This window comes from Homarus americanus, unplaced genomic scaffold (assembly GCF_018991925.1).
Source record: "Homarus americanus isolate GMGI-L3 unplaced genomic scaffold, GMGI_Hamer_2.0 scaffold39675, whole genome shotgun sequence".
In the NCBI taxonomy this organism is placed as follows: domain Eukaryota; kingdom Metazoa; phylum Arthropoda; class Malacostraca; order Decapoda; family Nephropidae; genus Homarus; species Homarus americanus.
Genome location: NW_024736071.1, coordinates 5026553 through 5040581, shown reverse-complemented (window position 1 = coordinate 5040581; position 14029 = coordinate 5026553). Strand labels below are relative to the sequence as shown.

The 14029-nt window shown below is 44.3% G+C and overlaps 1 protein-coding gene across 1 annotated transcript in view; it reads left to right on the top strand.

The window, feature by feature from the left end:
• LOC121871668 (dual 3',5'-cyclic-AMP and -GMP phosphodiesterase 11A-like) overlaps positions 1–14029 on the top strand; it is a 44720-nt gene that overhangs the window by 5667 nt on the left and 25024 nt on the right. Inside the window, exons 2-5 of the mRNA XM_042374081.1 lie at positions 3290–3454; positions 5127–5129; positions 6985–7285; positions 9966–10103. Of these exons, the coding sequence (XP_042230015.1) occupies positions 3290–3454; positions 5127–5129; positions 6985–7285; positions 9966–10103 (607 nt within the window). The remainder of the gene's footprint in view (positions 1–3289; positions 3455–5126; positions 5130–6984; positions 7286–9965; positions 10104–14029) is intronic.

The following is a 14029-nucleotide window of genomic DNA, read 5'->3' as shown; positions in this document are numbered from 1 at the left end:
AACTGGGTTATTTAATTCCTTCCCCTCCCTTGAACCGTGTCGACCCGGGGCGAGACAGACACACACACACACACACACACACACACACACACACATAAAATACAATATTACCAGATACAAAATAATGCCACCGAAGAGACTCTAGAAACAGGGAATAGATTGAAACTAAAATAAAATGAGGTTACGCCTCTGAGGGAGGGACGGGGGGGGAAGATCAGGCTGTACCATATTTTAATTTTTACAAAGGAATGGCAGATGGGGTCTAAACTACAGCACAAATATGAGTGGGAATTGAGATAGATGGAGGTGGGTGGCAAGTGGTGGTTAGTGAAGATGGGATTGTCGGAGTGAGCAGGTGGAGGTGAAATTATTATTTTTATTATTATTAATCTTAAGTGCGTGGGGTGGTGTTTCCGTTTTCTATGCCTGTGTGTGTGGTGGAGGTGGTAGTGGTGGTAGGAGTCTCTCTCTCTCTCTCTCTCTCTCTCTCTCTCTCTCTCTCTCTCTCTCATTTTAAATTTTTTGGGCTTATATATTAATTATCCCGTTAATGGTATCAATAATAAGAAGCAACAACCACAGGTGGCCGAATATACGTGACTGACAGGTTAATGAGTGACTCTTTCATTACCTGGTCAATAAGACTATGTTGTGAGGTGATAGATGGACGTTTAAGTAACACTATCACCACCACTACCACTATCATCATCATCATCACTACCACCATAACCACTACCACCACCATCACCATCATCATCACTACCACCATAACCACTACCACCAACACTGCTACCATCAACACTGCCACCATCCCTACCACCACCACTGCCACCATCACCACCAACACCACCGCCATCACCATAACACTACCACCTGCCACTACCACCATCACCACTACCACCAACACTGCTACCACCAACACACCAACACCACCACCACTACCACCATCACCACTACCAGCAACACTACCACCATCACCACTACCATACTGCTACCATCCACTCCGCCATCACTACCACCACCACTACCACCATCACTACCACCATCACTACCACCACCACTACCATCACCACCAGCACCACCAACACCACCACCATGCACCACCAACACTACCACCACCACCACCACCGCCACCACCACCACCACCACCACCACCACCACATCTCCAACGGCAGCACCCGGCAGAAGTTGGAACATGAAACATACTCAATGTGTGTAGCGGCCGCCAAACATATTCTTCCCAAACTACAGTTACCTGAACCATGAAGCAGACCTACACTCCCAAAATAGCCAGGGAAAATATATGTCACGAGAATGAGGGGGAAAAAAAGGGAGGAAATCATGACCCGGGGAAAGTCTTCTAAGTAGTTTGATAGTCGGGAAAAAAGTCGGGGAAAAAAGTCGGGAAAAATAATTAGGTTTTAGGTCTCATAATACGTAGTTAATGGTCAGTACATTTATTGACTTAATGCAATACATGAAGCTAAAAATACGCTCGGGTAAGGTTAAGTAACACGTCTGCTGTCTGGTAACTAAAAAAAACCGTAAAAAAAAAGTAAAAAAAAATAATAGTTAGTGTTGAGAAGTTCGTGTAGGTTAGGTGAAGGTCGTCCTTGAGGGTGTTGTCTGAACTGGAGTCTCTTCAGCTCCTCACCCTTCCTTCTCCCTCACCCTTCCTTCTCCCTCACCCTTCTCCCTCACCCTTCCTTCTCCCTCACCCCCATGCCCCTCACCCCCTTCTCCCTCCCCTCCTTCTCCCTCACCTCCTTCTTCCTCACCTTCCTTCTTCCTCACCCTCCTTCTCCCTCACCCCTTCTCCCTCACCTCATCTCCCTCACCCTTCCTTCTTCCCCACCCTTCCTCCTCCTCACCCTTCTCCTGCCTCCTTCTCCCTCACCCTTCCTTCTCCCTCACCCTTCCTTCTCCCTCACCCCCCCTTCTCCCTCACCCCTCCTTCTCCCTCACCTTCCTTCTCCATACACCCTTCCTTCTCCCTCACCCCTCCTTCTCCCTCCCCCCTTCTCCTCACCTCCTTCCCTCCCTTCCTTCTCCGTTACCACTTCTTCTCCCCACCTTCCTCCTCCCTCACCTTCCTTCTCCCTCACCCCTCCTTCTCCCTCACTCCTCCTTCTCCCTCACCTTCCTTCTCCCTCACCCCTTCCTTCTCCCTCACCCCCTTCTCCCTCACCTCCTTCTCCCTCACCCTTTCCTTCTCCCATACCTTCCTTCTCCCCACCCTTCCTCCTCCCTCACCCCCTTCTCCCTCACCCTTCCTTCTCTCCCCCACCCTTCCTTCTCCCTCACCCTTCCTTCTCCCTCACCCCCTTCTCCCCTCACCCCTCCTTCTCCTCACCCTTCCTTCTCCCTTACCCTTCCTTCTCCCTCACCCTTCCTTCTCCCTCACCCTTCCTTCTCCCTCACCCTTCCTTCTCCCTCACCCTTCCTTCTCCCTCACCCTTCCTTCTCCCTCACCCTTCCTTCTCCCTCACCCTCCCTTCTCCCTCACCCTTCCTCCTCCCTCACCCTTCCTGCTCCCTCACCCTCTTCCCATTTGCCTCTGTCTACCCAGCAGTAATTGGGGACCTGGATGTTAATCTATTTGTGGATCGTGTTCCGGGGTAATGGTTAGCCAGTGCAGTTGGCGAGTTGTCCGGTCTTCTCGGACTATTCCTTGACTCTGGATCATGCAGCTCGTTAACTCAGGGTGTGGTTGTTGTGTTGTGTTGTGGTGGCCCTTGGACCAGACGGATGTTTCTGTCACAACAGCAACATCGTCCTCACACAACACCAACTGCTAGAGGACAATGTTGCTGTGGTAATACAAGTTGTAATGTGATCTCCCACGAAAGTCTGTACGTCAATATGTATACACTTCTCTGAGACACCTTATACCTACACTGGTTGTTAAACTTGTGAGTATAGTGTATATTATCACCATCAGTCGTATAATACTTCCCCTGTTGTGCTGTGAAATGCCCGGAGTCATTATCACTGACCATCTCTCTCCCTTAACCCACTCCTTACTGACCTTGACGACCTATTACATCTGTGGTCACCTCACTTATTACCATTAACCTGTAGCCTATACCTGGGCTAGATCCTTCGAGTTGGTGATGTCTGGGGGAACTTAGCCATTATTTAAGTCTGATGTCTGGGGAACTACATCAACTGATGACATAAGGGTGTTAGAAGATGACCTCATTCACTCGTTGCTTTATACTAAACTGGTGTTAGTGTCAATGACGTCAGGATATATGTTAGTTATCCTGTCTCTCTCCTTTACCTCCAGAATCTCAGACTCGCCCTTCAACGATAACGACTCCAAGACTCGGCGGACCAACTCCAAGAAGTACCTCCGCCACAACTTCGCCAAGTGCAAGAGCAAGTCGGTCTTCAGGACGTACGAGCCCTCGGCGGCGTCCGCGGCCGCAGAGGCACGTAGGAGTAGCTTCAGGTAAGACTATCAAAGAATCGTATCTTACGTTATACCTCATACTCATAACACACCTTCTGTTACGGTCGAGTCTCGGTGTACTTGTGATCTACGCCAACTGGTAATGGAGACGGAAGTGGGTGTTGGAAGTGGGAGTATCAGAGATTTGTTTGGCGGCCATTTCAAACTCCTGAATTCATCCATCATTAAGTTGTGTTGAGTCCGAGGGCAATTTTGGTGCCATGTTGACCGTCACACATGGACATCTCTAGTCTTGACGGGACGATATCATCAACTGTTCGTGTGTTTCTTGTCACCTTAACTGTAGGTGACAGGCTGGTCTGGACTACAGTCTTAGGTCATGCTGGAGAGTCGTCTTGGCTGGTCGCGGTTCTTTGTGCCTCAACCTAACCTAACCCAACCCAACCTAACCCAACCTAACCCAACCCAACCTAACCCAACCTAACCCAACCCAACCCAACCCAACCCAACCCAACCCAACCTAACCCAACCTGAGAGACAAGAGAGATAAAAAGATGTTTGGTAGAGACTGTAAACAGGTTGAGGAGGCACACAGAGAGACGATGATAAAGAAAGAAGTGAGAGAGACAGGGATTGATAACTAGAGGCAAGAGAAGGGGAACACAGGGCAGAGAGAGAGAGAGAGAGAGAGAGAGAGAGAGAGAGAGAGAGAGAGAGAGAGAGAGAGAGAGAGAGAGAGAGAGAGAGAGAAAGAGAGAAAGAGAGAGAGAGAGAGAGAGAGAGAGAGAGAGAGAGAGAGAGAGAGAGAGAGAGAGAGAGAGAGAGAGAGAGAGAGAGAGAGAGAGAGAGAGAGGCTTTAATTAAGAAGTGCTCACAGGGACTATTTTCGATTCTCGTCAGTGGTGTGTGTGTGTGTGTGTGTGTGTGTGTGTGTGTGCTGCAGTAACTCGTCCATAGGTGCTAAACATGACATCATAACAAGTCGATCATTACGTGCTAGTGTCATGGAGGTACCGCATAGTGTGGTGTCACATCACTTAGCATGGCGCTGATTGGCTGTGGAAAAGAAGTCAGGGTCAACCCGGCGCTCATTGGCTCGCTCAGCATATTCGAAATCGAGGATATTTTGGAGTAATTATGCTAGTTTTATCTAAAATACCCTTTCATTCCTTAACATGATCATTAAGACTGGATGTTACATGTTAAGTCATTATATTACCAACATCATACTTCCATCTTCTCTTCACCAAAACATCGTCATTATTACATTCCGCTAAGATGACCCGAGTACAACGTGTAATAATTAATCAGAAATAATTGTCATGCCAAAATAACTTCTTTTCAGCACATTATTTACAAAGTACATTAGGAGACGCAGTGTGTCGTGTGGTCAGAGCTCTTGGTGGGACGGAAGCTGTATATGACAACTATAACGAGTATTCAAACTAACTGTATTCTAATAAAATACTATTTAGCAAGTTAAACAAATATATGTTTTGTTATTTATGTTTTGGTACACAGTGTTTTATAAGCATTACATGAAGAATTAATTGAAGATTCTAGAAACAAACAGAAAATTATTTTCCCGCGGGTGATAATGTAAGAACTAATGACATATTAAGGGAATTATGCAGTAAATATATCCTTTTTATACCACAAAGTAATGTAGACTAATACGAAACACTGGGTCTCTCTTAATCTCTTCCCCCAGAGGGTACGTAGATTGGGTGTCCATCCATGATCAGGTGTGAGTCTCCTGCGTGTACGTCACCTCCTCCCTCAGGGCCTCCAGAGCATCTCGCTAGTTAAGGAGGGAGAAGAACCGCTGCTATATGACTCACCAGTGTCTCTTGATACGGTGGTGTGAGGTTGTTGCTCCGGTAGGCTGGTGTGCCCCTTAAAGATGTCCAGCTGTGGCCACTGGCTCAGTTGCTCATTTTTGTACTATCGGCACAGGTCATTTAAGTAGGCAATTCACTGCCTGTAACTCCTGTCACTTTGTGTAGTACAGTACGAGGATCTTAAAACACTATGCCCTGACGTAACGACATAACACACTTATCAACCAGTGGCACGATAATTTAAAGAAATCTCATAATTTATTTTGGTTTCAAGGGGGACACACTACTAAAGTATCACAAGCTCACAACACTGTCGACCTACAGGTGGACTCAGAGGGGAACAGCTCTCATGACAGCTGAGTTCTCCTGCTTTTGTCATGACGTTACTGACCTCCACCGACTAGTCTTTCATCACGGTCGTATTATTAAAAATCTTACTTTCCCTCGTCGACGCAACCAACACCATTCTTCTCCCACAGTCAAAAAAGAAACTCTGAGGTTTATCCCAAGAGCCGAGGCTTATTAACGAAACTTGCAGAGGCTTTGGTATTAGCCTCGAGTCTTCTGATGTACCTCGCTATTAATGTGTGGGAGAATGACGTGTTATGTGTATGAACCACCACAGTAATTTTTTTAATAATATGACTGGTTTTATTGTCTCTCTGGCCGTGTGTTTGGCTAACGCTTCTCCTCTCGTCTGTAATGATGTCGCTCGCTGCATCAATTTAGTCTGTATGTGTGTATATCAACCAACCTTACGTGGGCAATATCTACGACGTTTACTCCTATGCTCTATATACATGTTTCAGCTCCTGCTATATTTAAACCAATGTCCCAGTATACGCCATGTGACTCTATGCTCGCGTTAACTATCTCCAGGATAACGTCTTGGTAAAATGGTTCTGTGCTTTATTTATTTCGTCTCTCTCTCTCTCTCTCTCTCTCTCTCTCTCTCTGGTACAGTTCTACGTGTCTCGCAGAATAAATGTTATCGGCCTAATATTTGTCGTCGCTATAAGCCATCTGTTACCTGTCGTCTTTTACTACAAGGTGAAACAATATTACTCTCAAACGTTGTTGTTCTTGATCGTCGTGTGTGTGTGTGTGTGTGTGTGTGTGTGTGTGTGTGTGTGTGTGTGTGTGTGTTCCTTTCTCCTCTATGTGTACAGCATGTTTGGACCTCTTATGTGTGTGTCTTGTACCGGATTGCCATTTGACGTCTCTGTTTGTGATGATTCTTACGCCTTCTAACTGAGACTTGTTTAGAAGATCATCAATAGCATTATCAGTGGCTTTATGTACCCTAGGTCATAAAGTACCATAGGTCATAAAGTACCCTAGGTCATAAAGTACCCTAGGTCATAAAGTACCCAAGGTCATAAAGTACCCTAGGTCATAAAGTACCCTTGGTCATAAAGTACCCTTGGTCATAAAGTACCCTTGGTCATAAAGTACCCTAGGTCATAAAGTACCCTAGGTCATAAAGTACCCTAGGTCATAAAGTACCCTAGGTCATAAAGTACCCTAGGTCATAAAGTAATCGTGTAAGGTGTTGTAGTATCAGTCACAAGACCTTTTATTGTTAGGTTAGTTTATATCTTGTGAAGGCAGTTTTGTGAATAGTTAAGTGAACAGATGATGTTGTTTTAAAAATGTAGAATACGAACGTTAAACATTTATTAGGTACTTAATCCTTCCTTCATCCCTCCCTCCCTCACATTCCTCCAGGGCGATGAGGAAGTACAGCTCCCTACCTCCCTCATCCAACTACATGCTCTGCCTTCTGATCGAGTCAAAAGTGAGGCTGCCCAGGTTTCAGAGCATCACCCTCGATCGTAAGAAGCAGCTCAGGTCACAAGACGAGAAGGACTTTTTTCTAGACATCGTGAAGGACATCGCTAATGACCTAGACCTGGAGGGACTCACACACAAGATCATCGTGAATCTAAGTCTCCTGCTGTGTGCTGACGGTGCCTCGCTCTTCATCGTCCAGAACACCAGCGCCGGCAAGAAGGTCCTTGTGTCAAAGGTTAGTCTTTATGCCTCACACATTTATAGTTCACTCTGACGGCAGCATTGTCTAGGGAAGGTTAAAGAGCCCTAACGTTGTAACTTAAATGAGTACTTTCACCAAGGCGACCTCAAGTGATGCTGCAATTCTGAGGTCAAAGGTCAAAGATGATAATAATCAAGGCATGACCTGGCGTGTACTGCCACCTTCCTCCAGTAGCTAGGTGGGACAGGTTAATTAATGGCAACATTGGCACTTCTATATCTCGTGTTTATCTTCCTCAGTTTGTCTCTCTATCTACATGGTACATATAGATAGAGAGATAAATGCTAATATCTCTCTCTCCACAACAGTTATATGAACTCGCTCGCTGTTAATAAGTTATGAGCCTTGAAGAGGAACTAACATTAACGTAACCCGACGTCTGGCCTCAGGTTAGGTTAGGTTAGGTTAGGTTAGGTTAGGTTAGGTTAGGTTAGGTTAGGAAAGCTATAACTGACGATAAAGACAAAATAGGGACTTGAGTTTATATAATAATTATTGTGAATAATCGAAGTTAATCTGGTGTGTGTGTGTGTGTGTGTCAACAATAATACATCATTTATTTCACACACACACACACACACACAAACACACACACACACACATACACACACACACACACACACACACACACACACACACAAACACACACACACGCTTGCATACTTACGGTAGTCCATCGTGTCGGATGATGACTTCCTCTTCTGGTTTATTGGTGAGTCCTACGATGGCTGTAGAGTCCAATCCTTGACGCACATTGCTCATTACAAACAGGGCCTTGTACTATATAGTGTGGGTCTGGGGGCGGAGAGACGCGCGCTGCCTCCTTGACGGTGTTTACAAAGTAGACGTGTTCTTGGGTGGACGATCAACAGAAATGTTTTCCAAGTTAAATGGAGTCATGTTGCATTACTTCATGGTTATTTTCACCTGGTCCCTGTAGCCTTTCCTTGACACACGGTAACACCAGGTGATCCCAAGAATGTATTACAGACACTTAATGTGGAATGCTTCAAGTGACGGCTATAAGTCGTCTCTCTCACATCAAAGGTGTTGATATACAGACTACCTGTTTGTGTTCTTAATTAAGTTGCTCGTTTTCTCAGTCTACCAAAGGAGGCAGAACCTTGCCTTAAAACGTTTAGAATTTCCTTATTTATGTTAGAGTTATAAGAAAGGAAGCTTCCTGAATATTGAAAGTTTGGCCCGATGACCATTGGCCAATTCATTCTCACCACTAGTTGAAGCTGGTGGCCCGAGTGAAGCACCACCACTGGCACATGATTTTAGTCTTTTGAGTGTTGACGGAAAGTGCCATTATCTATAGTCCTTAACAACTACAGAGAGGGTAGTCTACGGCGCCTCTGGTGTGTGGGGGGGCGTCACAGGGCCAAGGTCCTCTATACTGTAGCTCAAGGATAAGTTCTGGTCTTGCTCTTGTGGCAGCCTCGAGTCTTCTCAGGTTAAACACGTTGCCGTCCACACACACCTGTCCTCCACACACACACCTGTCGTCCACACACACACACACACCTGTCGTCCATACACTTGTTGTCCACACACACCCGTCGTCCACACACACATACACCTGTGTCGTTCACACACACCTGTCGTTCACACACACACACACACCTGTCGTCCACTTACACCTGTCGTCCATACACACCTTTTGTCCACACACACCTGTCACCTCAATACACACACACACACACACACACAGACACACACACACACACACACACACACACTCTCTCTCTCCCCTCCATATACACGCCTGAGATATTTCACAGGTGTTTTGAGTTAATTAAGCATTACAGCAGTACTCTATAACACTAAATAACAGGCGTAACCAACAAGTAAACTATCGAGCAATTAATCTACAAGGTTAATTGTGATCGGTAGTAACTAACAAGGTGAATTACGAGCAGGTATAGTTAGTAATTAATTAAGGTAAATTAATACTTACGGTAGTTTGTTTTTCATGGCTAAATAATTCAGGGTGTCTGTAATTAGTTGAGGATCAGTTCAGGTACTGTTATGGACAGCTAATCGATACGTGTATATTAGCTTTGTTTACAGAGCTAATATTGAGGTAGAGTTTGTTTACAGAACTACTCGTCAGCTAGTTTGTGTTTACAGTTCATTGGAGAGTTATAATATAGGTGTGTGAATCGACTTATCAGCTAAAATATTTAATTGTAAGCTAAAATATGTTTATAAAGCTAAGGACACGCCAGTTTACTAGTGTCAATAGCTTATCCTCAACTAGTATGATGCTATGTTGATTTATACGGGACTGTAGTTAAATAATGTATTAGCGTACAAAGCTAACGTAAATAGTGGTCAGTACTCTACCTGAACATCTTCCTACGCATATCTACCATTTATTGATATATCTACTCTGTCTACCCCCTACTCTGTCTACCCCCTACTCTGTCTACCCCTTACTCTGTCTACCCCCTACTCTGTCTACCCCTACTCTGTCTACCCCCCTCTGTCTACCATCTCTACCTGTCTACCCCTACTCTGTCTACCCCCACTCTGTCTACTCCCCCACTGTCTACCCCCTACTCTGTCTACCCCCTACTCTGTCTACCCCTTACTCTGTCTACCCCCTACTCTGTCTACCCCTCTACTAACACGTCTCTCTCTGTAGGTGTTCGATGTACACAGTGGTACCAACATTTACCCGGCCACTACAGAGGACAATGCCATGGAGGTCCCTTGGGGTAAAGGCATCCTGGGACACGTGGCTGAGACTGGCGACACTGTCAACCTCGAGTACGCGTGTGAGGTAAGTGATGGTAACAGCTTCTGAGGTCATGTGTATTGAAACAGTTTATTTAGCCAGATAAACACAGATACAGAGTGGATAATAATGGCAATATTAACATGGCTGAGCCAGTTGAGAACCTGAGCTCTCTTTTAGGCACCTGATATATACTATACATTTATCTCAAGGAAGTATTATGTAACATTTAGTATTTATTTTATTTATTTTTTTACATTTATATTAAAGTATTTTACAGTGGAGTTGATTATACGTTAATATGATAAGGAAGGGAAGCAGTACAACACGGGTTGTATTAAGGTGGAACAAGAGAACAGAAGCTGTCAGTATCATTTCTTGTCGGCAAATATAATTATTGCAATGGTAATTTCTATCTATGATATAATGGTTTTGGTGGTACAATAAAAGTAGGACTATAAAGTGGGTATTACGAAAATATTAATACTTAGACAAATCATATTTTTTTAGTGATCATTTAAAGGAAGGGAGCGTAGTCTTTGCTGAGATGGGTGGGGGTAAGTTGTTCCACACCTTCACACCGTGATATTTTATGGAGGTCTGGGACTGAGAGGAGCACATGGGGGGTGGTCTCAGTGGCTCTGGGTGCCTTAAGTTGTATCTCTGATTATTCCGGAACTGGAAATAAGTATTGCCAATCAAGTGATTGATAGATATGTAAACAAAGAGGGCACAGCAGTAGGTGTTAATGTCTTCGAATTTTAACATTTTCAATTTAGCAAGTTGTTCGTAAGTGTGATCATTGTTTTTTTTTCAAGTAAGTCATTGTCCGTACAACTCTCTTCTGTACGGTAATCAGGGGTTGTGTTTTTGTAGAACCAGCATATGAAGTGTTGGTAAACAAGATCATGATAGATTTCTTTCATTGTTGTAAGAGTGAGTGACTGTCGAGTGTGATACAAGATACCGCACTGTTTATTGACTTTACTGTGAATGGCTTGTATGTGGTTTCTCCAGCTTAATTTATCATCAACAATAACGACAAGGAATTTAGTATTTTGTTCACTTTTGAGGACTGTATTACCAAGGTACAGGGGGGTCCAAATCTCGGGGTAAGTTTATCCCTCTGTGAAAGATTGTGTCGTGGGTTTTTTCGAGGTGTTAGGTCAGTTTATTATATATTACCCAGGTCCTGACTTTAGTCAATTTAGTGTTAATAGTTTTCATCAAGGAATGGAGGTCTGAGTTGCTGGCATAGAGATTAATATCGTCTGCAAATAGGTTGTATTTAATGAGTGTGCTGGAGTGGACTATATCGTTAAACCATCATTCTTTAAGGGATAAACCATTGTCCTCAAAGGGTTAAGTGACACAACAGTTTTACCACAGTTAATGAGTAAAGATAAAACACCAAGGCAACGTTTAAGAAAAAAAATATATATATTCAGACAACATTTATAAGATTCACCTCAGTTAAGTACAAGATTTATGATCACTGATGTAACAAAAGCGACGATTTGTAATTAACTCCAGACATCATACACGGTATATAAACAATATGAACTAGGACCTGAGTTATTGTGACATGAACCAAGGTATTTACTCACTTCAGAGACAATAAGAACTAGGACCTGAGTTATTGTGACATGAACCAAGGTATTTACTCACTTCAGAGACAATAAGAACTAGAACCTGAGTTATTGTGACATGAACCAAGGTATTTACTCACTTCAGAGACAATAAGAACTAGAACCCTGAGTTATTGTGACATGAACCAAGGTATTAACTCACTTCAGAGACAATATTAAACAAACTAAGGTCAACTGTACACAGGTTAGGCCTTAGATAAAATTACTGATCAATACTCTACTCTCCAACTATGTCGAGTAGTTTAAACAGGACAAATATATTTAGTTTAGCCTCCTGGCCGATACTTCCTCTTCAAACATACTTAACGGGATAACATACGATACAAAATCATACTAACTCGAAACTTATGTCCTGCCACTTGAGTGTAATTGAGAATGAACGTGATTGGTTGACCGTGGGGTTAGGTAGGGTGGAGTGCCTCAGGGGTAGTTAAGTGTCTATTAATTATTCACCAGTTATATCACGGCAGCAACGTTTTGATTGGTTACCGTTCATCTCAGCTGTCATTCTGTCTCCTGGTTGGTGCAATTACACTGTGTCTGGTAAAGCTACTGTACACAAACAAGCCTCCAGTAGTTGATAGCAGGGGAGAAGCGGCCGCCTGGTGAATAGGTTAGGTTAGGTTAGCCTAGGTCAGGTTAGGTTAGGTTAGGTAACCACTCTCTCTCTCTCTCCTTAGTAACCTTTACTTTTTCTTTCTTTTCTTATTTATTCTCTTGTCTCTGCCTGTTCATTTATTGTCGCATGTTCATCTCTCTATCTCCTTCCTTCCTTCCTTCCTTCCTTCCTTCCTTCCTTCCTTCCTTCCTTCTTTACTTCCTTCCTTCCTTCCTCCTTCTTTTTTTACTTCCTTCCTTCCTTCCTTTTCCTTCCTTCCTTCCTTCCTTCCTTCCTTCCTTCCTTCCTTCCTTCCTTCTTTACTTCCTTCCTGGCACGAAGCAAGCACCAACAACAACAACAACAACAACAACAACAACAACCACCACCATCAATAACAACAACAACCACCACTGAATAACAACAACAACCACCACCATCAATAACAACAGCCACCACCCAGATCAATAACAACAACAACCACCATCAATACCATCAACAACCACCATCAATAACAACAAATAACTACCATCAATAACAACAACAACAACAACCACCATCAATAACAATATCAACAACTCACCATCAATACTAAACAACCCTCATGACGGAGGAGGAATACACATAAATAACTTCTTTCCCATTTCTCCTCCTCCTCCTCCTCCTCCTCCTCCTCTCCCGCTGATCTGCACCCCACCATCTCAGCCTGGTCACGACAGGGCGCCCCGGGGAGACAAAGTTTTTACAATGTGTTTTGGAGTTTGGGTTTTAGCAGCCTCTCCTTAGCTCCCCGGGGAGTAAACCTCGAGTGTACGGGACGGGGAGGGGAGAAGAGGAGAGGGGAGGGGGGAAAGAGAAGATGTTAAGCAAAGATAGAAGAAAGGGATGAGGGAGGGAAGGAATAAGGGAAGAATAAGGGAGGGTAAAATAACAGAAGATAGTACATGGGAGGGATGATTTAGAAAGGGGTAAAGGGAGGGTGTCCTTCCCCCCCCCTCTCAGCTCCTTCTCCCTTTCTCTTCTTAGTCAATCCACTTTTCTCTCTTTCTTTTCCTCCCCGTTAGCTTAGTCTGATTACTTTGCACAGGACTAAAGGAAAGAAAGTGAGAGAGAGAGAGAGAGAGAGAGGGTATATAACACCACCCACCACCACCACCACCACCACCACCACCACAACCACCACCTTCACCACCACCACACCACCACAGCCACCACCACCACAACCACCACAACCACCACTACCACCACCACCACCACCACTACCACAACCACCACCACCACAACCACCACTACCACTACCACCACCACCACCTTACTCGTGTAGCTCGATTGACTAAATAAGAACGATAACTTATGACACCTGAACGAACTCTTATGGAACGGGGGCCCTAATGTTGTTTACTTTTACAAATATTTACGTGAGTTTTATAAATGGAAGGACAGACAGAGAGACAGACAGAGAGACAAAGAGACAGACAGAGGAAGAATGAACGAGTGTGTGGGAAAGAAAAGCAAGAGAGTGAAAGAATAAAGAGAGAGAGAGAGAGAGAGAGAGAGGGAGAGAGAGAGAGAGAGACACACTTATTCCTGGCGTGACTCTTATGAATATTTCCTGTGGACTTTCAGAGAACTATTTGTACCACTTCTCTGTGTCAACATTCACCCTGGCATGACATATTCACCCTGGCATGACACATTCACCTGGCATGACACATTCACCCTGA